This window comes from Atractosteus spatula, chromosome 13 (assembly GCF_055471065.1).
Source record: "Atractosteus spatula isolate fAtrSpa1 chromosome 13, fAtrSpa1.hap1, whole genome shotgun sequence".
NCBI lineage: Eukaryota > Metazoa > Chordata > Actinopteri > Semionotiformes > Lepisosteidae > Atractosteus > Atractosteus spatula.
The window spans coordinates 798,319-818,346 of NC_142718.1; the positions used below are offsets into that span (position 1 = coordinate 798,319).

At 57.2% G+C, this 20,028-nt stretch overlaps 2 protein-coding genes across 10 annotated transcripts in view; one reads left to right on the plus strand and one right to left on the minus strand.

Annotated features, from left to right (window-relative positions):
- Nucleotides 1-1,276: 1,276 nt before the first annotated feature.
- Nucleotides 1,277-6,653, minus strand: LOC148821499 (zona pellucida sperm-binding protein 4-like). 3 transcript variants are annotated; one of them, XM_088930848.1, is made up of 11 exons: nucleotides 6,309-6,650; nucleotides 5,411-5,535; nucleotides 5,233-5,332; nucleotides 4,938-5,072; nucleotides 4,441-4,711; nucleotides 3,542-3,669; nucleotides 3,153-3,333; nucleotides 2,396-2,537; nucleotides 2,256-2,331; nucleotides 1,774-1,908; nucleotides 1,277-1,484 (listed from the first exon to the last, which is right to left on the minus strand). In XM_088930848.1, exons 1-11 carry the CDS (start codon nucleotides 6,529-6,531, stop codon nucleotides 1,312-1,314), a joined length of 1,689 nt encoding a protein of 562 aa, XP_088786974.1. In that variant the 5' UTR covers nucleotides 6,532-6,650; the 3' UTR covers nucleotides 1,277-1,311. The 3 variants fall into 3 exon arrangements, with proteins under 3 accessions (XP_088786974.1, XP_088786975.1, XP_088786976.1); XM_088930849.1 differs by lacking the exon at nucleotides 4,938-5,072 and having other exon boundaries at nucleotides 6,309-6,652; XM_088930850.1 differs by lacking the exons at nucleotides 1,277-1,484; nucleotides 2,256-2,331 and having other exon boundaries at nucleotides 1,796-1,908; nucleotides 6,309-6,653.
- A 95-nt stretch (nucleotides 6,654-6,748) lies between these two features.
- Nucleotides 6,749-20,028, plus strand: part of serhl (serine hydrolase like) — a 22,950-nt gene continuing 9,670 nt past the window's right edge. Inside the window, exons 1-8 of one of the 7 annotated variants that reach the window (XM_088930898.1) lie at nucleotides 7,850-8,061; nucleotides 8,158-8,286; nucleotides 9,566-9,632; nucleotides 9,721-9,870; nucleotides 10,271-10,384; nucleotides 10,992-11,033; nucleotides 11,198-11,217; nucleotides 11,312-11,386. In XM_088930898.1, coding sequence (XP_088787024.1) covers nucleotides 8,215-8,286; nucleotides 9,566-9,632; nucleotides 9,721-9,870; nucleotides 10,271-10,384; nucleotides 10,992-11,033; nucleotides 11,198-11,217; nucleotides 11,312-11,386 — 540 coding nt within the window. In that variant the 5' untranslated portion in view covers nucleotides 7,850-8,061; nucleotides 8,158-8,214. Of the gene's footprint in view, nucleotides 6,974-7,832; nucleotides 8,287-9,565; nucleotides 9,633-9,720; nucleotides 9,871-10,270; nucleotides 10,385-10,991; nucleotides 11,034-11,197; nucleotides 11,218-11,311; nucleotides 11,387-20,028 lie in introns of those variants that run through there. The other 6 variants (XM_088930900.1, XM_088930899.1, XM_088930897.1 and 3 more) reach the window with 6 other exon arrangements.

A 20,028-nucleotide genomic window follows, 5' to 3' on the forward strand; every position in this document is an offset into this window, starting at 1 on the left:
GCCTCCCTCCTCCCTGATCCAGCTCTGGAGAGCATGGGCTCTTCCCACTGGGAGGAGTCTCCCACCCCCTGTCTGCCCCCACACTGCCACCCTTCATCATCATCATCACTCCTGTAGAGCAGCTGAACAGACACTCAGTCTGTAACAACACGTCTGCACCTCTGTGTCCTGTGTCAGGGTGACAGTGGGGTTACAGACAGAGACTGGACACTGGAGCTGGAGAGAGGATAGAGTCACCCAGAGCCCCTCACTGACACCCTTCATGATCATCATCATCACTCCTGAACAGACACTCAGTGTGTAACAACACGTCTGCACCTCTGTGTCCTGTGTCAGGGTGACAGTGGGGTTACAGACAGAGACTGGACACTGGAGCTGGAGAGAGGATAGAGTCACCCAGAGCCCCACACTGACACCCTTCATCATCATCATCACTCCTGAACAGACACTCAGTGTGTAACAACACGTCTGCACCTCTGTGTCCTGCAGTCAGGGTGACAGTGGGGTTACAGACAGAGACTGGACACTGGAGCTGGAGAGAGGATAGAGTCACCCAGAGCCCCTCACTGACACCCTTCATCATCATCATCACTCCTGAACAGACACTCAGTCTGTAACAACACGTCTGCACCTCTGTGTCCTGCAGTCAGGGTGACAGTGGGGTTACAGACAGAGACTGGACACTGGAGCTGGAGAGAGGATAGAGTCACCCAGAGCCCCTCACTGACACCCTTCATCATCATCTCTCCTGTAGAGCAGCTGAACGGAGGCTCAGTGTTAATAACCTTGACTCGTCACAAGGAGCAGCTCAGTTGGCTCTAGAGCACTTTTCACTAGGATAAAGCCAGAATGAGGACACACTGCCACATGCTGGTGTGTTTGTGAATTACCTTCCACTAATGATGTCAATATTCCAATTGTTTATTACAGAGGGATTCTCCCTGATCTGTCCCGTTCGGCTGGACTCCCACCACACACAGATTCCACACCTAACTCCCAGACTCAGCCTGGAGCCCATCCCGAGCCCCTGGAGTATGATGGGAACGTATGCTGGACAGGACACCAGTCCATCACGAGACACGCCAGCAGAGTCTCGAGTCACCTACCCAGCCAGCAGGTCTTCGGGAGGAGGGAGAAAACCGGGTCACTTGCCAAAACAACCACACCAGAACATGCAAACTCCACCCAGACATTCCCAGTCCAGATCCAAACCCAGGACTCGCTAACCGCTGCCGCCCGTCTCAGTGGTGTGAATCAATTCCACGACACAGTGAAGTAAAAACCAGCCAGGCTTTATTTCCAGTCCCAATCTCACGATGGCCCAAGGACACCCTCTGTGGCTTCAGTGACCACCTGCCCAGCGGGGTCCAGCCTCCTGGCTGCCCGGCGATACAGCAGAAACCCGGCCAGAGCTGAGAACAGGAACAAGCAGACTGCAGCAGAGCACACAGCAGCATGGGAGTAGACAGACAGGACCTGATGGACTGGAGAGAGAGAGAGAGGGGGGTCTATACGGACACACTGACTGGACACTCCAGTACATTAACACTGCACTGAGAGAGAGAGGGGTTCATACAGACACACTGACTGGACACTCCAGTACATTAACACTGCACTGAGAGAGAGAGGGGTTAATACAGACACACTGACTGGACACTCCAGTACATTAACACTGCACTGAGAGAGAGGGGTTAATACACACACACACTGACTGGACACTCCAGGACATTAACAGAGAGAGAGGGGTTAAAACAGACTGAGTAGATTATTTACCAGATCCCGATTTCTCAGCAGGTCCGAAGATCTCAGGTTGGTTTCCCAGCAGAACTGGTCCCATCGAAACAAGCTGAGAGACTGGATCAGAACCGAAGTCCCTTCTCAGCCGGTCTGACTCGCTGTCTGACTGGGCTGTGGGCCGGGACAGAGGAAGGTTACAGAGACCGTGTCAGGCGTGTGACTGAACCCAGCTCAAGCACCCGAGATCTCCAGGCACACAGAGAAAATCAGCCCGGCAGACTTCCTCAGAACCGGCACGTGGAGCCAGGGGACACGGAAAACACAAGGAAGAGCTTGAAAACTGAGAACAGGAGGCTCTTCTGTGCACAGAGGGTGGTGGGAGGGTGGAACAAGCTGCCCAGCCCTGTGGTTAAAGCAGACACCCTGTTTTTTCCCCCCCGACCCAGGAGAGGGCTGGATGAAGTTCTGAGGTTCTGAGATCGATGAGCTGCCAGAAGGGCTGAGTGGTTCCGACTCACCCCTGCTCTGGACACACTGCTGCCGGCACCGGTCCGAGTCCACTGCGCAGATCTCCACCCAGCAGTAGAAATAGACCTGCAAGAGGCGGAGAGTGAGGAGCCCGGCGCTGGCGGGGGGGGGCGGGGGGGCGGGCACTGACCTCCTCGCTGCTGGGCTCCCCCGTCTTGGGGTCGATGAAGGAGAAGGTTTTGACGTCAAAGCGGCGATAGTGAGAGAGGTGCCCCACCTGCTGCTCCCCCAGGATCGCACTGGGAAACTCACTGTCCAGCGGGTTCGGACATCTGAGACAGAGAGACTGAGTTTACTGGAGTGTCCAGTCAGTGTGTCTGTATTAACCCCTCTCTCTCTCAGTGCAGTGTTCATGTACTGGAGTGTCCAGTCAGTGTGTCTGTATTAACCCCTCTCTCTCAGTGCAGTGTTCATGTACTGGAGTGTCCAGTCAGTGTGTCTGTATTAACCCCTCTCTCTCAGTGCAGTGTTCATGTACTGGAGTGTCCAGTCAGTGTGTCTGTATTAACCCCTCTCTCTCAGTGCAGTGTTCATGTACTTGAGTGTCCAGTCAGTGTGTATGTATTAACCCCTCTCTCTCTCAGTGCAGTGTTAATGTACTGGAGTGTCCAGTCAGTGTGTGTGTATTAACCCCTCTCTCTCTCAGTGCAGTGTTAATGTACTGGAGTGTCCAGTCAGTGTGTGTGTATTAACCCCTCTCTCTCAGTGCAGTGTTCATGTACTGGAGTGTCCAGTCAGTGTGTCTGTATGAACCCCTCTTTCTCTCAGTGCAGTGTTAATGTACTGGAGTGTCCAGTCAGTGTGTCTGTATGAACCCCTCTCTCTCTCAGTGCAGTGTTCATGTACTGGAGCATCCAGCTGGTCAGTCACAGTGTCTCTATTCTCACCCATCATACAGCAGGACCCAGAGAGAGTGCCGGGAAGCAGGGTAGGCGAAGCAGTCTCGGATCCTCAGTGAGATACGGGGGTCTGGGGGGTCACGCACCCTGACCTCCACAAACAGGGGCTCCCTCAGTGGCAGAGAGAGAGGCAGCCTGTCCGCTGGGAAGAAGGAGGAGAAGGAGGAATCTGGAGAGGGAGAGAGGGGACAGTAAGCAGTCAGTACACATCGAGCACCGAGCAAGGCAAGTAACAATTCGGAGTGCCTCTGGGGTCTCTATTGGAGGTGTGTGTTACTCCATTAGGAGTGCCTCTGGGGTCTGTTCTGGGGGTTTGTATTAATCCATTAGGAGTGCCTCTGGGGTGTGTGTATTGTGCATTTCACTCTCCTCTGTACCTTTAGCGATCCTCATCTCCACTCGGACCTGGCCCAGGGCAGAGGCTGGTTTGGGGGGTGTTGGGTCCAGGGCGGTCAGCCCAGCCTGAACGAGCACCGACTGGCGGTACTGACACTCGATGAGCAGCCTGAGAGAGTCGGAGACCCGCGGTCAGAAAGGAGACAGGCCTACTGTGTTCACACATACGCCCACTGCTCACGTCCTCATTCACAATGGAACAAAACTGAAGCTGCAGAACTCGGTGTCCAGTAAGGACAGACTCCCGACTGCAGCACAGGGCGCTTTGTACTCCTGAACACGGACAGAGGTGTCCAGTCCTGAAGGGCCAGAGAAACTGAGATTCCACACCTGCAGCTCTTCACAAGCTACACCAGCTGCTTATTGACTTAAATGGACTGTTTCAGGTGCACTGGACAGCCCTGGTATAGAGAGACTTGCCAGCCCACAGACACACTGACCCTCCAGGAGCAGGACTGGACAGCCCTGGTGTAGAGAGACTGGACAGCCCACAGACACACTGACCCTCCAGGAGCAGGACTGGAAAGCCCTGGTGTAGAGAAACTGGACAGGCCTCAGACACACTGACTCTCCAGGAGCAGGACTGGACAGCCCACAGACACACTGACCCTCCAGGAGAGAGACTGGACAGCCCTGGTGTAGAGAGACTGGACAGCCCACAGACACACTGACCCTCCAGGAGCAGGACTGGACAGCCCACAGACACACTGACCCTCCAGGAGCAGGACTGGACAGCCCACAGACACACTGACCCTCCAGGAGAGAGACTGGACAGCCCTGGTGTAGAGAGACTGGACAGCCCACAGACACACTGACCCTCCAGGAGCAGGACTGGACAGCCCTGGTGTAGAGAGACTGGACAGCCCACAGACACACTGACCGGTAGGGGCTGTCCCTGGACACAGGACCGTACTCCAGCCTGCTGACCCCTGGGACGGCCACCAGCTCCACCTGGAATCGCAGCACCTGGCCGTAGTCGTCCCTGCGCGCCCCGCACTCCGTCACCCCGAACTTGAACACCAGCGCCTCGGGCGTGGTCACCAGAGGGGCACACTCCTCGTGCCCCTCCACCCGCACGCCGGACAGGTCCAGGGGGGGCTCCGCGTCCCGCCGCCGCACCGTGAAGACGAACTGGCCGTCCTGGGTGCAGTCTGGGGGCGAGAGCATGACCGTGGGGCACCCTGTCTCCGAGGGCCAGAGCAGGCAGTTGTCCTCGTTAGGACTTAATTGGGCTCATTAACTGTGCAGCTGCTCCAGAGCAGCGTCAGACCAACACCCCCATCCCCTCTCACTCACTGCCCCCCTCCATCATGACCGTCCCCCCTCTCCCTCACTCCTGCCCTCCCGCCCTCCTGCCCCAGCCCCCCGGAGCCGTACCGTCAAGCCTGTGGAAGCAGGCCCTGGCGCGGTGGGTGTAGCAGCAGCCCCGCCGGGCGCAGGCAGCGGGAGAGACGCCCCGGGGTCCACACGCCACCTGCAGGTCATCCGGCACATCGCAGCGGCCGCGGGGACCTGCAGAGCACATCGGTCACCCCCCCGCCCGGGCTGGGACCCCACTGTCCCCCCAGTCCCTCCACCCGGGCTGGGACCCCCCCAAAGCACATCGGTCACCCCCCCGCCCGAGCTGGGACCCCACTGTCCCCCCCATTCCCCCCGCCCCCATGGGACTCACTGTCCTGGGGGGTCTCCTCGACAGGACAGCTGACGTTGACCCGATACCACAGGCCCCCCGGCACCAGCTGGACCCCCAGAACCAGCAGCAGAGCGTCGGCCTGCGAGCGAGAGGGACACAGCGATGAGCCGGACAGGGCGGCCCGGGAGAGCCCAGCGCCCCCCCCCCAGCGCCTCACCTCTCTGCGCACAAAACACCCGGCCGAGTCGCTGGAGACAGACACTGCTCCACCCTCCCCACCGCTGACCCGCACACCACACTGCTCCGGGGCGTCCTGCACAGGAATACTGACCCCCGAGTGGTCTGCAGAGAGAGGGGTCAACACACACTGACTGGACACCCCAGTACATGAACACTGCACTGAGAGAGAGAGGGGTTAATACAGACACACTGACTGGACACTCCAGTACATGAACACTACACTGAGAGAGAGAGGGGTTAATACAGACACACTGACTGGACACTCCAGTACATGAACACTGCACTGAGAGAGAGAGGGGTTAATACACACACACTGACTGGACACCCCAGTACATGAACACTGCACTGAGAGAGAGAGGGGTTAATACAGACACACTGACTAGACACTCCAGTACATGAACACTGCACTGAGAGAGAGAGAGGGGTTAATACAGACACACTGACTGGACACTCCAGTACATGAACACTGCACTGAGAGAGAGAGGGGTTAATACACACACACTGACTGGACACTCCAGTACATGAACACTGCACTGAGAGAGAGAGGGGTTCATACAGACACACTGACTGGACACTCCAGTACATGAACACTGCACTGAGAGAGAGGGGTTCATACAGACACACTGACTGGACACTCCAGGACATTAACACTGCTTGCAGAGAATAATGTTAATAATGAGCCAGAGTACACAGGTAGAATCTACAGATAAATGCATTTAAAAACACAGAAGCAGAAGCACTTTACACAAAAGGTGGTAGGAGGGTGAAACAAGTCGCTGATGAAGCCGATACCCCGGACTCTTCCCAGAAACAGCTCGATACGATCCGGGGGCCGATTAACAGTTTAACACCCAGAGGGCAGCCGGGCGACTGACCTATCACGAGCATCTCCGCGCGCACCCCAGGGCGGAAGAGCGCCTGCAGCTCGCGCTCCGTGCAGATGACCCTGGGGATGACGTCATCGGGCCCCTGCTGCGGCGGGGCCACGCGTCTCCTGAAGAAGCGCGAGGAGGGCTGGGGCCCTGCGCCGCACCCCCCCGCGAGCCACAGCAGCACGAGCAGCACGCCGGACCCGGAGAGCGACTTCGCGAGGCTCATTGCAGCGCCCACGCGCACAGGTTAGCGCGGCCGGTGTCTCCCACCCACGACACGAGACACGAGACACGAGAAGAACGCGAGAAGAACGCGAGGCGTCGGCGTGGCGTGACTCTTGCCGCAGGACTTTTAATTATTAACTTAGTCATAAAAATATTCGCTCGAAGAGTAAACCTTTGCTCCACAAAACGTCAGTCCTCCTGGCAACAGCCTCCCTCTCGCGACCTTTATGGCCTCGTGGGCCGGGGTGTGTCGAGCTGTGATTGGTTGATTGGCTCCGATCTCCGGGATCACGCCGGGATCACCGTCTAGATCCCCGCCTGCCTCCTTACATCTGGCTGGAGTGAGGTTTGGGTCCACCTGATCCACGGAAAAGGAGAGACTCGCAGTGGAGCTGCTGGTGTCGCGGGTGTGACTTCGACCCGTTGCTGAGAACAGATGAGCGGTAAAGACATCTTCTCGTTCCATACTGGACCCGGCAACATATTCATAATTGCATAAAATCTAATCATCACTCGCATCGAAATAGTTTAAAAATAAAGTCTATCCGGAACAGTTCTTTTCCAGGCGTACAGAACACGCGTGACCGTCGCGCTCAGGGCTGAAGCTGGTCTAGCAGGCTCGGACCCGTGAGGAACAGGGCAGGCGCGACAGGGGCGGTCCAGGCGATGAGCTCCTGCGGGACTCACGCAGATTCCTTCCGCGTTCAGCTTTTATCTGCACACCGCCCAGGAGCACATTAACTGTCCAGATGACCTCTGGTCAAGCTCAGTTTCCCAGCGTGTAGCTTCAAAGACCGGGGCATACTCCCGGATCACTGCAGTCCTACCACAGGTTCCACAAGCTAGACAGAGTCAGTAAAAACACCCTTTTATTTTTTGATGTAATGCCTTTATTATTCCATATATATTATGCACGTGGTAAGAAATTCTGTTTAATCCAATCCAAGCACTGCCTGTGAAAGTTGGATAATTTAATCAGGATTTTACTCATCAAAAATGTAAACAGTTCAACAGAAGGTTGAATAATATTTTCAAAGGCCAATCGATGGGATCACTTGGGAATGAGGCTCGAGAGATTTCGTTTGTTGTCAATGCGATTTCTAATTGACCTCAATCCCGGTGTCCTTTCAAATGACAGGTGTAAGAATGACGTCATGCCTTCCCGGCCTCTGACACGCTAGCCGCCCCGTCAATCACCGCCTCCTCCTCCCACTGATTGGTCACTGCCCGGCCAAGAACGTGTTCTCTGATTGGAGCACAGTGACGTTCGAGGGGGCGACAGCACACTCTGATTGGCCAGACGGTCTCTCGGGGGGCGGCTCAGAAGCGGAAGAAAGCCGGAGGTCACTGTGAAGTTTGCGATACAGTTGTGCGGTGTTTTGTTGTGGGTTAGACCATAAGACTTTTCAATAACGCTTTTTACACACTGCATCCTTTAGTACTGCTATTGCTGCCTTGACTGCACAGGGAACTTTATGAGATAGAGCTGGCAGCCCAGTGCGTGATCACCTGTCACAGCCTGAGGAGCAGAGTGAGCAAAATACATTTCTTGTTTTAAGTGTTCGTACATGTTTACCGATTCTTACTGCTTTTGCAACACTGTGATTCGTCGGTCTCGCCAATCCAGGTGTTTGAACCTGGTCATTAGTTATCGCAGGGCCGAGACTCAGATCATTTAAACAAGATGGATTCATCACGAGAACAACAGCTTTACATGATGGCAGCGGCTCGGATCGCGAGAGCGGGGCTGAACACGGTGCTGGGAGATCGTCAGGGTGTCACTAGTGTGTCTGCGTCAGGGTGTCACTCGTGTGTCTCTGTGTGTCAGTGTGTCTCCGTCAGGGTGTCACTCGTGTGTCTCTGTGTGTCAGTGTGTCTCTGTCAGGGTGTCACTCAGTGTGTCTCCGTCAGGGTGTCACTCAGTGTGTCTCTGTGTGTCAGTGTGTCTCTGTCAGGGTGTCACTAGTGTGTCTCTGTGTGAGTGTGTCTCTGTCAGGGTGTCACTAGTGTGTCTCTGTGTGTCAGTGTGTCTCCGTCAGGGTGTCACTCGTGTGTCTCTGTGTGTCAGTGTGTCTCTGTCAGGGTGTCACTAGTGTGTCTCTGTGTGAGTGTGTCTCTGTCAGGGTGTCACTAGTGTGTCTCTGTGTGTCAGTGTGTCTCCGTCAGGGTGTCACTAGTGTGTCTGCGTCAGGGTGTCACTCGTGTGTCTCTGTGTGTCAGTGTGTCTCCGTCAGGGTGTCACTCGTGTGTCTCTGTGTGTCAGTGTGTCTCTGTCAGGGTGTCACTCAGTGTGTCTCCGTCAGGGTGTCACTAGTGTGTCTCTGTGTGTCAGTGTGTCTCTGTCAGGGTGTCACTAGTGTGTCTGCGTCAGGGTGTCACTAGTGTGTCTCTGTGTGTCAGTGTGTCTGCGTCAGGGTGTCACTAGTGTGTCTCTGTGTGTCAGTGTGTCTCTGTCAGGGTGTCACTAGTGTCTTCATCAGGGTGTCACTAGTGTCTTCATCAGGGTGTCCCTCAGTGTGTCTCTGTGTGTCAGTGTGTCTCTGTCAGGGTGTCACTAGTGTGTCTCTGTCAGTGTGTCACTCAGTGTGTCTCTGTCAGTGTGTCACTCAGTGTGTCTCTGTCAGGGTGTCACTAGTGTGTCTCTGTGTGAGTGTGTCTCTGTCAGGGTGTCACTAGTGTGTCTCTGTGTGTCAGTGTGTCTCCGTCAGGGTGTCCCTCAATGTGTCTCTGTCAGTGTGTCACTCAGTGTGTCTCTGTGTGTCAGTGTGTCTCCATCAGGGTGTCACTCAGTGTGTCTCTGTGTGTCAGTGTGTCACTCAGTGTCTGTCAGTGTGTCTGTCAGGGTGTCTCAAGACACTCAGTCAGTGTGTTGGTCACTCTGGCAGGGTGTTGGTCAGGCAGGTGGTCACTCTGAGTGTTGGTCGCTCAGGTCACTCAGGCAGGGTGTCGGTCAGGGGCTGGTTGTTAGTTTACCATGATGAACACCACTGATGAACGCCTGTGTCCTGCTCTCTGTGTGCCTCTCGGACCCTCAGCTGGTGGGGGGAATGCTACAGGCTGTGAGGCGACTGTCCACCTCCGTGTCCAGCATGAAGCACGCAGGTGAGGGGCCGCGGGCAGGTCCAGCCCTCCGTCGTGCCTTGTGCGGGCAGATCCCCCGCCCACGTCTGTCCTGAATCTCTACCCACAGTGCCCTGCAGAGAGGTGCAGTTTCCTGTCCCCTGGGGCCACATCGCGGCCAAGGACTGGGGTCCTCGCAACGGGCGTCCAGTGCTGTGCCTGCATGGGTGGTCAGACAACGCTGGGTCCTTTGACAGGCTGATACCCCTGCTGCCCGCAGGTCAGTGAAAGGGACATGCTAATTCCTGGACCAGGCTGGACTTGGGTAGGACAGGGTGGTTTTATCGGGCTGGGCTCAAGAGGGCTGTGTTTGACTGGACAGCCATACATGTTCAGTGTGTTAAACTGAATTTTATGGGACTGGACTCAACTGAACAGACCTGTATTGATCTGGACTGGATTTTATAGGACTGGACTGGACAGGCCTGTATTGATCTGGACTGGATTGTAAAGGATTGGACTGGTATGGGCTTTATTAAACTGGACCAGGCTATGTGGCAGTGCATTGAAATTTGTATTGTATTGTGGTGCACTTACTCCAGTGTGAATCAGAACACATCTGACCAGCCTTGATTCTTCTACAGCCTGCATGTGAATCTCTCTCCCTCTCCCTCTCCCAGACTGCCGCTGTGTGGCGATCGATTTCCCGGGTCACGGCCTCTCTGCGCACCGGCCCGCAGGAGTCCTGTACACCTTCCCGGCTTATGTGGCTGACATGCGGCGCGTCATCGAGGGTCAGGCTCTCCCAGGACTGCTCTTGCAGTGATCTGCTTCCTTAGTGATCTGCTCTCACAGTGATCTGGTGCCTCAGTGTCTGCTCTCACAGTGATCTGGTGCCTCAGTGATCTGGTGCCTCAGTGATCTGGTGCCTCGGTGTCTGCTCTCACAGTGATCTGGTGCCTCAGTGTCTCCTGTCACAGTGATCTGGTGCCTCAGTGTCTGCTGTAGCAGTGATCTGGTGCCTCAGTGTCTCCTGTCACAGTGATCTGCTGCCTCAGTGTCTGCTGTAGCAGTGATCTGCTGCCTCAGTGTCTGCTCTCACAGTGATCTGGTGCCTCAGTGTCTGCTGTAGCAGTGATCTGGTGCCTCAGTGTCTCCTGTCACAGTGATCTGCTGCCTCAGTGTCTGCTGTAGCAGTGATCTGCTGCCTCAGTGTCTGCTGTCACAGTGATCTGCTGCCTCTGTGTTTGCTGTAGCAGTGATCTGCTGCCTCAGTATCTGCTGTCACAGTGATCTGCTGCCTCTGTGTTTGCTGTCACAGTGATCTGGTGCCTCAGTGTCTGCTGTAGCAGTGATCTGCAGGGATTCTGATTTCTGTCTTTTCTTCCTTGTGGTTTTCAGCTCTGGAGTGGAAGCGCTTCTCGGTCATTGGCCACAGTATGGGTGAGTGCTCTCTCGAGTCTTTCTGTCCATCACCAGTGCGTCACTCAGTTAGTGTGTCGCTGAGTCAGTGTGTCAGGTTCAGTAGAACAGTGGCCCAGTGCTCCAGTGTCTCACTGTGCCAGGGTACCAGTATCTCCTCTAACTAGTGTCTGTTTGTGTTTCAGGCAGCAATGTGGCTGGATTGGTGAGTACAGAGTATTTGTTGTGACAAGTTTCAATCTATTTGTTGTGCTAAGGTGTCCTTGCTATGTGTGAGCTCTCTGTGTGCTGTGTTGCAGTTCAGCGCAGTCTTCCCAGAGATGGTGGACTCATTTGTGATCTTGGATGCCCTGGGTTTCCTGTCTACAGAAATGGTGAGACAGCTAGAGTGCAATAAACACTTTGAACTCACTGCAGTGTCAGTGTACAGTAGTGTGCAGGAGGAGTGTGTGTATTAACCCCTCTCTCTCTCTCTCAGTGCAGTGTCAGTGTACAGTAGTGTGCAGGAGGAGTGTGTGTATTAACCCCTCTCTCTCTCAGTGCAGTGTCAGTGTACAGTAGTGTGCAGGAGGAGTGTGTGTATTAACCCCTCTCTCTCTCAGTGCAGTGTCAGTGTACAGTAGTGTGCAGGAGGAGTGTGTGTATTAACCCCTCTCTCTCTCTCTCAGTGCAGTGTCAGTGTACAGCAGTGCGCAGGAGGAGTGTGTGTATTAACCCCTCTCTCTCAGTGCAGTGTCAGTGTACAGTAGTGTGCAGGAGGAGTGTGTGTATTAACCCCTCTCTCTCAGTGCAGTGTCAGTGTACAGTAGTGTGCAGGAGGAGTGTGTGTATTAACCCCTCTCTCTCTCAGTGCAGTGTCAGTGTACAGTAGTGTGCAGGAGGAGTGTGTGTGTTGACCCCTCGCTCTCTGCAGGAGGAGTGTGTGTGTTGACCCCTCGCTCTCTGCAGGAGGAGTGTGTGTGTTGACCCCTCGCTCTCTGCAGGAGGAGTGTGTGTGTTGACCCCTCGCTCCCTGCAGGAGGAGTGTGTGTGTTGACCCCTCGCTCCCTGCAGGAGGAGTGTGTGTGTTGACCCCTCGCTCCCTGCAGGAGGAGTGTGTGTGTTGACCCCTCGCTCTCTGCAGGAGGAGTGTGTGTGTTGACCCCTCGCTCTCTGCAGGAGGAGTGTGTGTGTTGACCCCTCGCTCTCTGCAGGAGGAGTGTGTGTGTTGACCCCTCGCTCTCTGCAGGAGGAGTGTGTGTGTTGACCCCTCGCTCTCTGCAGGAGGAGTGTGTGTGTTGACCCCTCGCTCTCTGCAGGAGGAGTGTGTGTGTTGACCCCTCGCTCCCTGCAGGAGGAGTGTGTGTGTTGACCCCTCGCTCTCTGCAGGAGGAGTGTGTGTGTTGACCCCTCGCTCTCTGCAGGAGGAGTGTGTGTGTTGACCCCTCGCTCTCTGCAGGAGGAGTGTGTGTGTTGACCCCCTCGCTCTCTGCAGGAGGAGTGTGTGTGTTGACCCCTCGCTCTCTGCAGGAGGAGTGTGTGTGTTGACCCCTCGCTCTCTGCAGGAGGAGTGTGTGTGTTGACCCCCTCGCTCCCTGCAGGAGGAGTGTGTGTGTTGACCCCTCGCTCTTCAGGAGGAGTGTGTGTGTTGACCCCCTCGCTCTCTGCAGGAGGAGTGTGTGTGTTGACCCCTCGCTCTCTGCAGGAGGAGTGTGTGTGTTGACCCCTCGCTCTCTGCAGGAGGAGTGTGTGTGTTGACCCCTCGCTCTCTGCAGGAGGAGTGTGTGTGTTGACCCCTCGCTCTCTGCAGGAGGAGTGTGTGTGTTGACCCCTCGCTCTCTGCAGGAGGAGTGTGTGTGTTGACCCCTCGCTCTCTGCAGGAGGAGTGTGTGTGTTGACCCCTCGCTCTCTGCAGGAGGAGTGTGTGTGTTGACCCCTCGCTCTCTGCAGGAGGAGTGTGTGTGTTGACCCCTCGCTCTCTGCAGGAGGAGTGTGTGTGTTGACCCCTCGCTCTCTGCAGGAGGAGTGTGTGTGTTGACCCCTCGCTCTCTGCAGGAGGAGTGTGTGTGTTGACCCCTCGCTCTCTGCAGGAGGAGTGTGTGTGTTGACCCCTCGCTCTCTGCAGGAGGAGTGTGTGTGTTGACCCCTCGCTCTCTGCAGGAGGAGTGTGTGTGTTGACCCCTCGCTCTCTGCAGGAGTGTGTGTGTTGACCCCTCGCTCTCTGCAGGAGGAGTGTGTGTGTTGACCCCTCGCTCTCTGCAGGAGGAGTGTGTGTGTTGACCCCTCGCTCTCTGCAGGAGGAGTGTGTGTGTTGACCCCTCGCTCTCTGCAGGAGGAGTGTGTGTGTTGACCCCTCGCTCCCTGCAGGAGGAGTGTGTGTGTTGACCCCTCGCTCTCTGCAGGAGGAGTGTGTGTGTTGACCCCTCGCTCTCTGCAGGAGGAGTGTGTGTGTTGACCCCTCGCTCTCTGCAGGAGGAGTGTGTGTGTTGACCCCTCGCTCTCTGCAGGAGGAGTGTGTGTGTTGACCCCTCGCTCTCTGCAGGAGGAGTGTGTGTGTTGACCCCTCGCTCTCTGCAGGAGGAGTGTGTGTGTTGACCCCTCGCTCTCTGCAGGAGGAGTGTGTGTGTTGACCCCTCGCTCTCTGCAGGAGGAGTGTGTGTGTTGACCCCTCGCTCTCTGCAGGAGGAGTGTGTGTGTTGACCCCTCGCTCTCTGCAGGAGGAGTGTGTGTGTTGACCCCTCGCTCTCTGCAGGAGGAGTGTGTGTGTTGACCCCTCGCTCTCTGCAGGAGGAGTGTGTGTGTTGACCCCTCGCTCCCTGCAGGAGGAGTGTGTGTGTTGACCCCTCGCTCTCTGCAGGAGGAGTGTGTGTGTTGACCCCTCGCTCTCTGCAGGAGGAGTGTGTGTGTTGACCCCTCGCTCTCTGCAGGAGGAGTGTGTGTGTTGACCCCTCGCTCTCTGCAGGAGGAGTGTGTGTGTTGACCCCTCGCTCTCTGCAGGAGGAGTGTGTGTGTTGACCCCTCGCTCTCTGCAGGAGGAGTGTGTGTGTTGACCCCTCGCTCCCTGCAGGAGGAGTGTGTGTGTTGACCCCTCGCTCTCTGCAGGAGGAGTGTGTGTGTTGACCCTCGCTCTCTGCAGGAGGAGTGTGTGTGTTGACCCCTCGCTCTCTGCAGGAGGAGTGTGTGTGTTGACCCCTCGCTCTCTGCAGGAGGAGTGTGTGTGTTGACCCCTCGCTCTCTGCAGGAGGAGTGTGTGTGTTGACCCCTCGCTCTCTGCAGGAGGAGTGTGTGTGTTGACCCCTCGCTCCCTGCAGGAGGAGTGTGTGTGTTGACCCCTCGCTCTCTGCAGGAGGAGTGTGTGTGTTGACCCCTCGCTCTCTGCAGGAGGAGTGTGTGTGTTGACCCCTCGCTCCCTGCAGGAGGAGTGTGTGTGTTGACCCCTCGCTCTCTGCAGGAGGAGTGTGTGTGTTGACCCCTCGCTCTCTGCAGGAGGAGTGTGTGTGTTGACCCCTCGCTCTCTGCAGGAGGAGTGTGTGTGTTGACCCCTCGCTCTCTGCAGGAGGAGTGTGTGTGTTGACCCCTCGCTCTCTGCAGGAGGAGTGTGTGTGTTGACCCCTCGCTCTCTGCAGGAGGAGTGTGTGTGTTGACCCCTCGCTCTCCTGCAGGAGGAGTGTGTGTGTTGACCCCTCGCTCTCTGCAGGAGGAGTGTGTGTGTTGACCCCTCGCTCTCTGCAGGAGGAGTGTGTGTGTTGACCCCTCGCTCCCTGCAGGAGGAGTGTGTGTGTTGACCCCTCGCTCTCTGCAGGAGGAGTGTGTGTGTTGACCCCTCGCTCTCTGCAGGAGGAGTGTGTGTGTGACCCCTCGCTCTCTGCAGGAGGAGTGTGTGTGTTGACCCCTCGCTCTCTGCAGGAGGAGTGTGTGTGTTGACCCCTCGCTCCCTGCAGGAGGAGTGTGTGTGTTGACCCCTCGCTCTCTGCAGGAGGAGTGTGTGTGTTGACCCCTCGCTCTCTGCAGGAGGAGTGTGTGTGTTGACCCCTCGCTCTCTGCAGGAGGAGTGTGTGTGTTGACCCCTCGCTCTCTGCAGGAGGAGTGTGTGTGTTGACCCCTCGCTCTCTGCAGGAGGAGTGTGTGTGTTGACCCCTCGCTCTCTGCAGGAGGAGTGTGTGTGTTGACCCCTCGCTCTCTGCAGGAGGAGTGTGTGTGTTGACCCCTCGCTCTCTGCAGGAGGAGTGTGTGTGTTGACCCCTCGCTCTCTGCAGGAGGAGTGTGTGTGTTGACCCCTCGCTCTCTGCAGGAGGAGTGTGTGTGTTGACCCCTCGCTCCCTGCAGGAGGAGTGTGTGTGTTGACCCCTCGCTCTCTGCAGGAGGAGTGTGTGTGTTGACCCCTCGCTCTCTGCAGGAGGAGTGTGTGTGTTGACCCCTCGCTCTCTGCAGGAGGAGTGTGTGTGTTGACCCCTCGCTCTCTGCAGGAGGAGTGTGTGTGTTGACCCCTCGCTCTCTGCAGGAGGAGTGTGTGTGTTGACCCCTCGCTCTCTGCAGGAGGAGTGTGTGTGTTGACCCCTCGCTCTCTGCAGGAGGAGTGTGTGTGTTGACCCCTCGCTCCCTGCAGGAGGAGTGTGTGTGTTGACCCCTCGCTCTCTGCAGGAGGAGTGTGTGTGTTGACCCCTCGCTCTCTGCAGGAGGAGTGTGTGTGTTGACCCCTCGCTCTCTGCAGGAGGAGTGTGTGTGTTGACCCCTCGCTCTCTGCAGGAGGAGTGTGTGTGTTGACCCCTCGCTCTCTGCAGGAGGAGTGTGTGTGTTGACCCCTCGCTCTCTGCAGGAGGAGTGTGTGTGTTGACCCCTCGCTCTCTGCAGGAGGAGTGTGTGTGTTGACCCCTCGCTCTCTGCAGGAGGAGTGTGTGTGTTGACCCCTCGCTCTCTGCAGGAGGAGTGTGTGTGTTGACCCCTCGCTCTCTGCAGGAGGAGTGTGTGTGTTGACCCCTCGCTCTCTGCAGGAGGAGTGTGTGTGTTGACCCCTCGCTCTCTGCAGGGGAGTGTGTGTGTTGACCCCTCGCTCTCTGCAGGAGGAGTGTGTGTGTTGACCCCTCGCTCTCTGCAGGAGGAGTGTGTGTGTTGACCCCTCGCTCTCTGCAGGAGGAGTGTGTGTGTTGACCCCTCGCTCTCTGCAGGAGGAGTGTGTGTGTTGACCCCTCGCTCCCTGCAGGAGGAGTGTGTGTGTTGACCCCTCGCTCTCTGCAGGAGGAGTGTGTGTGTTGACCCCTCGCTCTCTGCAGGAGGAGTGTGTGTGTTGACCCCTCGCTCCCTGCAGGAGGAGTGTGTGTGTTGACCCCTCGCTCTCTGCAGGAGGAGTGTGTGTGTTGACCCCTCGCTCTCTGCAGGAGGAGTGTGTGTGTTGACCCCTCGCTCTCTGCAGGAGGAGTGTGTGTGTTGACCCCTCGCTCTCTGCAGGAGGAGTGTGTGTGTTGACCCCTCGCTCTCTGCAGGAGGAGTGTGTGTGTTGACCCCTCGCTCTCTGCAGGAGGAGTGTGTGTGTTGACCCCTCGCTCTCTGCAGGAGGAGTGTGTGTGTTGACCCCTCGCTCTCTGCAGGAGGAGTGTGTGTGTTGACCCCTCGCTCTCTGCAGGAGGAGTGTGTGTGTTGACCCCTCGCTCTCTGCAGGAGGAGTGTGTGTGTTGACCCCTCGCTCTCTGCAGGAGGAGTGTGTGTGTTGACCCCTCGCTCTCTGCAGGAGGAGTGTGTGTGTTGACCCCTCGCTCTCTGCAGGAGGAGTGTGTGTGTTGACCCCTCGCTCTCTGCAGGAGGAGTGTGTGTGTTGACCCCTCGCTCTCTGCAGGAGGAGTGTGTGTGTTGACCCCTCGCTCTCCTGCAGGAGGAGTGTGTGTGTTGACCCCTCGCTCTCTGCAGGAGGAGTGTGTGTGTTGACCCCTCGCTCCCTGCAGGAGGAGTGTGTGTGTTGACCCCTCGCTCTCTGCAGGAGGAGTGTGTGTGTTGACCCCTCGCTCTCTGCAGGAGGAGTGTGTGTGTTGACCCCCTCGCTCTCTGCAGGAGGAGTGTGTGTGTTGACCCCTCGCTCTCTGCAGGAGGAGTGTGTGTGTTGACCCCTCGCTCTCTGCAGGAGGAGTGTGTGTGTTGACCCCTCGCTCTCTGCAGGAGGAGTGTGTGTGTTGACCCCTCGCTCTCTGCAGGAGGAGTGTGTGTGTTGACCCCTCGCTCTCTGCAGGAGAGTGTGTGTGTTGACCCCTCGCTCCTGCAGGAGGAGTGTGTGTGTTGACCCCTCGCTCTCTGCAGGAGGAGTGTGTGTGTTGACCCCTCGCTCTCTGCAGGAGGAGTGTGTGTGTTGACCCCTCGCTCCCTGCAGGAGGAGTGTGTGTGTTGACCCCCTCGCTCTCTGCAGGAGGAGTGTGTGTGTTGACCCCTCGCTCTCTGCAGGAGGAGTGTGTGTGTTGACCCCTCGCTCTCTGCAGGAGGAGTGTGTGTGTTGACCCCTCGCTCTCTGCAGGAGGAGTGTGTGTGTTGACCCCTCGCTCTCTGCAGGAGGAGTGTGTGTGTTGACCCCTCGCTCTCTGCAGGAGGAGTGTGTGTGTTGACCCCTCGCTCTCTGCAGGAGGAGTGTGTGTGTTGACCCCTCGCTCTCTGCAGGAGGAGTGTGTGTGTTGACCCCTCGCTCTCTGCAGGAGGAGTGTGTGTGTTGACCCCTCGCTCTCTGCAGGAGGAGTGTGTGTGTTGACCCCTCGCTCTCTGCAGGAGGAGTGTGTGTGTTGACCCCTCGCTCTCTGCAGGAGGAGTGTGTGTGTTGACCCCTCGCTCTCTGCAGGAGGAGTGTGTGTGTTGACCCCTCGCTCTCTGCAGGAGGAGTGTGTGTGTTGACCCCTCGCTCTCTGCAGGAGGAGTGTGTGTGTTGACCCCTCGCTCTCTGCAGGAGGAGTGTGTGTGTTGACCCCTCGCTCCCTGCAGGAGGAGTGTGTGTGTTGACCCCTCGCTCTCTGCAGGAGGAGTGTGTGTGTTGACCCCTCGCTCTCTGCAGGAGGAGTGTGTGTGTTGACCCCTCGCTCTCTGCAGGAGGAGTGTGTGTGTTGACCCCTCGCTCTCTGCAGGAGGAGTGTGTGTGTTGACCCCTCGCTCTCTGCAGGAGGAGTGTGTGTGTTGACCCCTCGCTCTCTGCAGGAGGAGTGTGTGTGTTGACCCCTCGCTCTCTGCAGGAGGAGTGTGTGTGTTGACCCCTCGCTCCCTGCAGGAGGAGTGTGTGTGTTGACCCCTCGCTCTCTGCAGGAGGAGTGTGTGTGTTGACCCCTCGCTCTCTGCAGGAGGAGTGTGTGTGTTGACCCCTCGCTCTCTGCAGGAGGAGTGTGTGTGTTGACCCCTCGCTCTCTGCAGGAGGAGTGTGTGTGTTGACCCCTCGCTCTCTGCAGGAGGAGTGTGTGTGTTGACCCCTCGCTCTCTGCAGGAGGAGTGTGTGGTGTTGACCCCTCGCTCTCTGCAGGAGGAGTGTGTGTGTTGACCCCTCGCTCCCTGCAGGAGGAGTGTGTGTGTTGACCCCTCGCTCTCTGCAGGAGGAGTGTGTGTGTTGACCCCTCGCTCTCTGCAGGAGGAGTGTGTGTGTTGACCCCTCGCTCTCTGCAGGAGGAGTGTGTGTGTTGACCCCTCGCTCTCTGCAGGAGGAGTGTGTGTGTTGACCCCTCGCTCTCTGCAGGAGGAGTGTGTGTGTTGACCCCTCGCTCTCTGCAGGAGGAGTGTGTGTGTTGACCCCTCGCTCTCTGCAGGAGGAGTGTGTGTGTTGACCCCTCGCTCTCTGCAGGAGGAGTGTGTGTGTTGACCCCTCGCTCTCTGCAGGAGGAGTGTGTGTGTTGACTCCCTCGCTCTCTGCAGGAGGAGTGTGTGTGTTGACCCCTCGCTCTCTGCAGGAGGAGTGTGTGTGGTTGACCCCTCGCTCTCTGCAGGAGGAGTGTGTGTGTTGACCCCTCGCTCTCTGCAGGAGGAGTGTGTGTGTTGACCCCTCGCTCTCTGCAGGAGGAGTGTGTGTGTTGACCCCTCGCTCTCTGCAGGAGGAGTGTGTGTGTTGACCCCTCGCTCTCTGCAGGAAGGAGTGTGTGTGTTGACCCCTCGCTCTCTGGCAGGAGGAGTGTGTGTGTTGACCCCTCGCTCTCTGCAGGAGGAGTGTGTGTGTTGACCCCTCGCTCTCTGCAGGAGGAGTGTGTGTGTTGACCCCTCGCTCTCTGCAGGAGGAGTGTGTGTGTTGACCCCTCGCTCTCTGCAGGAGGAGTGTGTGTGTTGACCCCTCGCTCTCTGCAGGAGGAGTGTGTGTGTTGACCCCTCGCTCTCTGCAGGAGGAGTGTGTGTGTTGACCCCTCGCTCTCTGCAGGAGGAGTGTGTGTGTTGACCCCTCGCTCTCTGCAGGAGGAGTGTGTGTGTTGACCCCTCGCTCTCTGCAGGAGGAGTGTGTGTGTTGACCCCTCGCTCTCTGCAGGAGGAGTGTGTGTGTTGACCCCTCGCTCTCTGCAGGAGGAGTGTGTGTGTTGACCCCTCGCTCTCTGCAGGAGGAGTGTGTGTGTTGACCCCTCGCTCTCTGCAGGAGGGAGTGTGTGTGTTGACCCCTCGCTCTCTGCAGGAGGAGTGTGTGTGTTGACCCCTCGCTCCCTGCAGGAGAGTGTGTGTGTTGACCCCTCGCTCCTGCAGGAGGAGTGTGTGTGTTGACCCCTCGCTCTCCTGCAGGAGGAGTGTGTGTGTTGACCCCTCGCTCTCTGCAGGAGGAGTGTGTGTGTTGACCCCTCGCTCTCTGCAGGAGGAGTGTGTGTGTTGACCCCTCGCTCTCTGCAGGAGGAGTGTGTGTGTTGACCCCTCGCTCCTGCAGGAGGAGTGTGTGTGTTGACCCCTCGCTCTCTGCAGGAGGAGTGTGTGTGTTGACCCCTCGCTCTCTGCAGGAGGAGTGGTGTGTTGACCCCTCGCTCCTGATGCGCCCCTGAAACAGCCTGATCCACTCCAGGCTTTACTACCCAACACAGACACTCACTGACAAAAACCCCGTCTATCTCTCAGGTCGTAC

Bases quoted from the DNA above. Each gene is read 5' to 3' on its own strand.
- LOC148821499 (XM_088930848.1), bottom strand. From the start codon at position 6,531: ATGAGCCTCGCGAAGTCGCTCTCCGGGTCCGGCGTGCTGCTCGTGCTG. The intron at 4,712-4,937 runs GTACGGCTCCGG...TCTCGCCCCCAG, and splicing joins CTGCTTCCACAGGCTTGACG to ACTGCACCCAGGACGGCCAG. The intron at 3,670-4,440 runs GTCAGTGTGTCT...CGACTCTCTCAG, and splicing joins TCCAGGGACAGCCCCTACCG to GCTGCTCATCGAGTGTCAGT.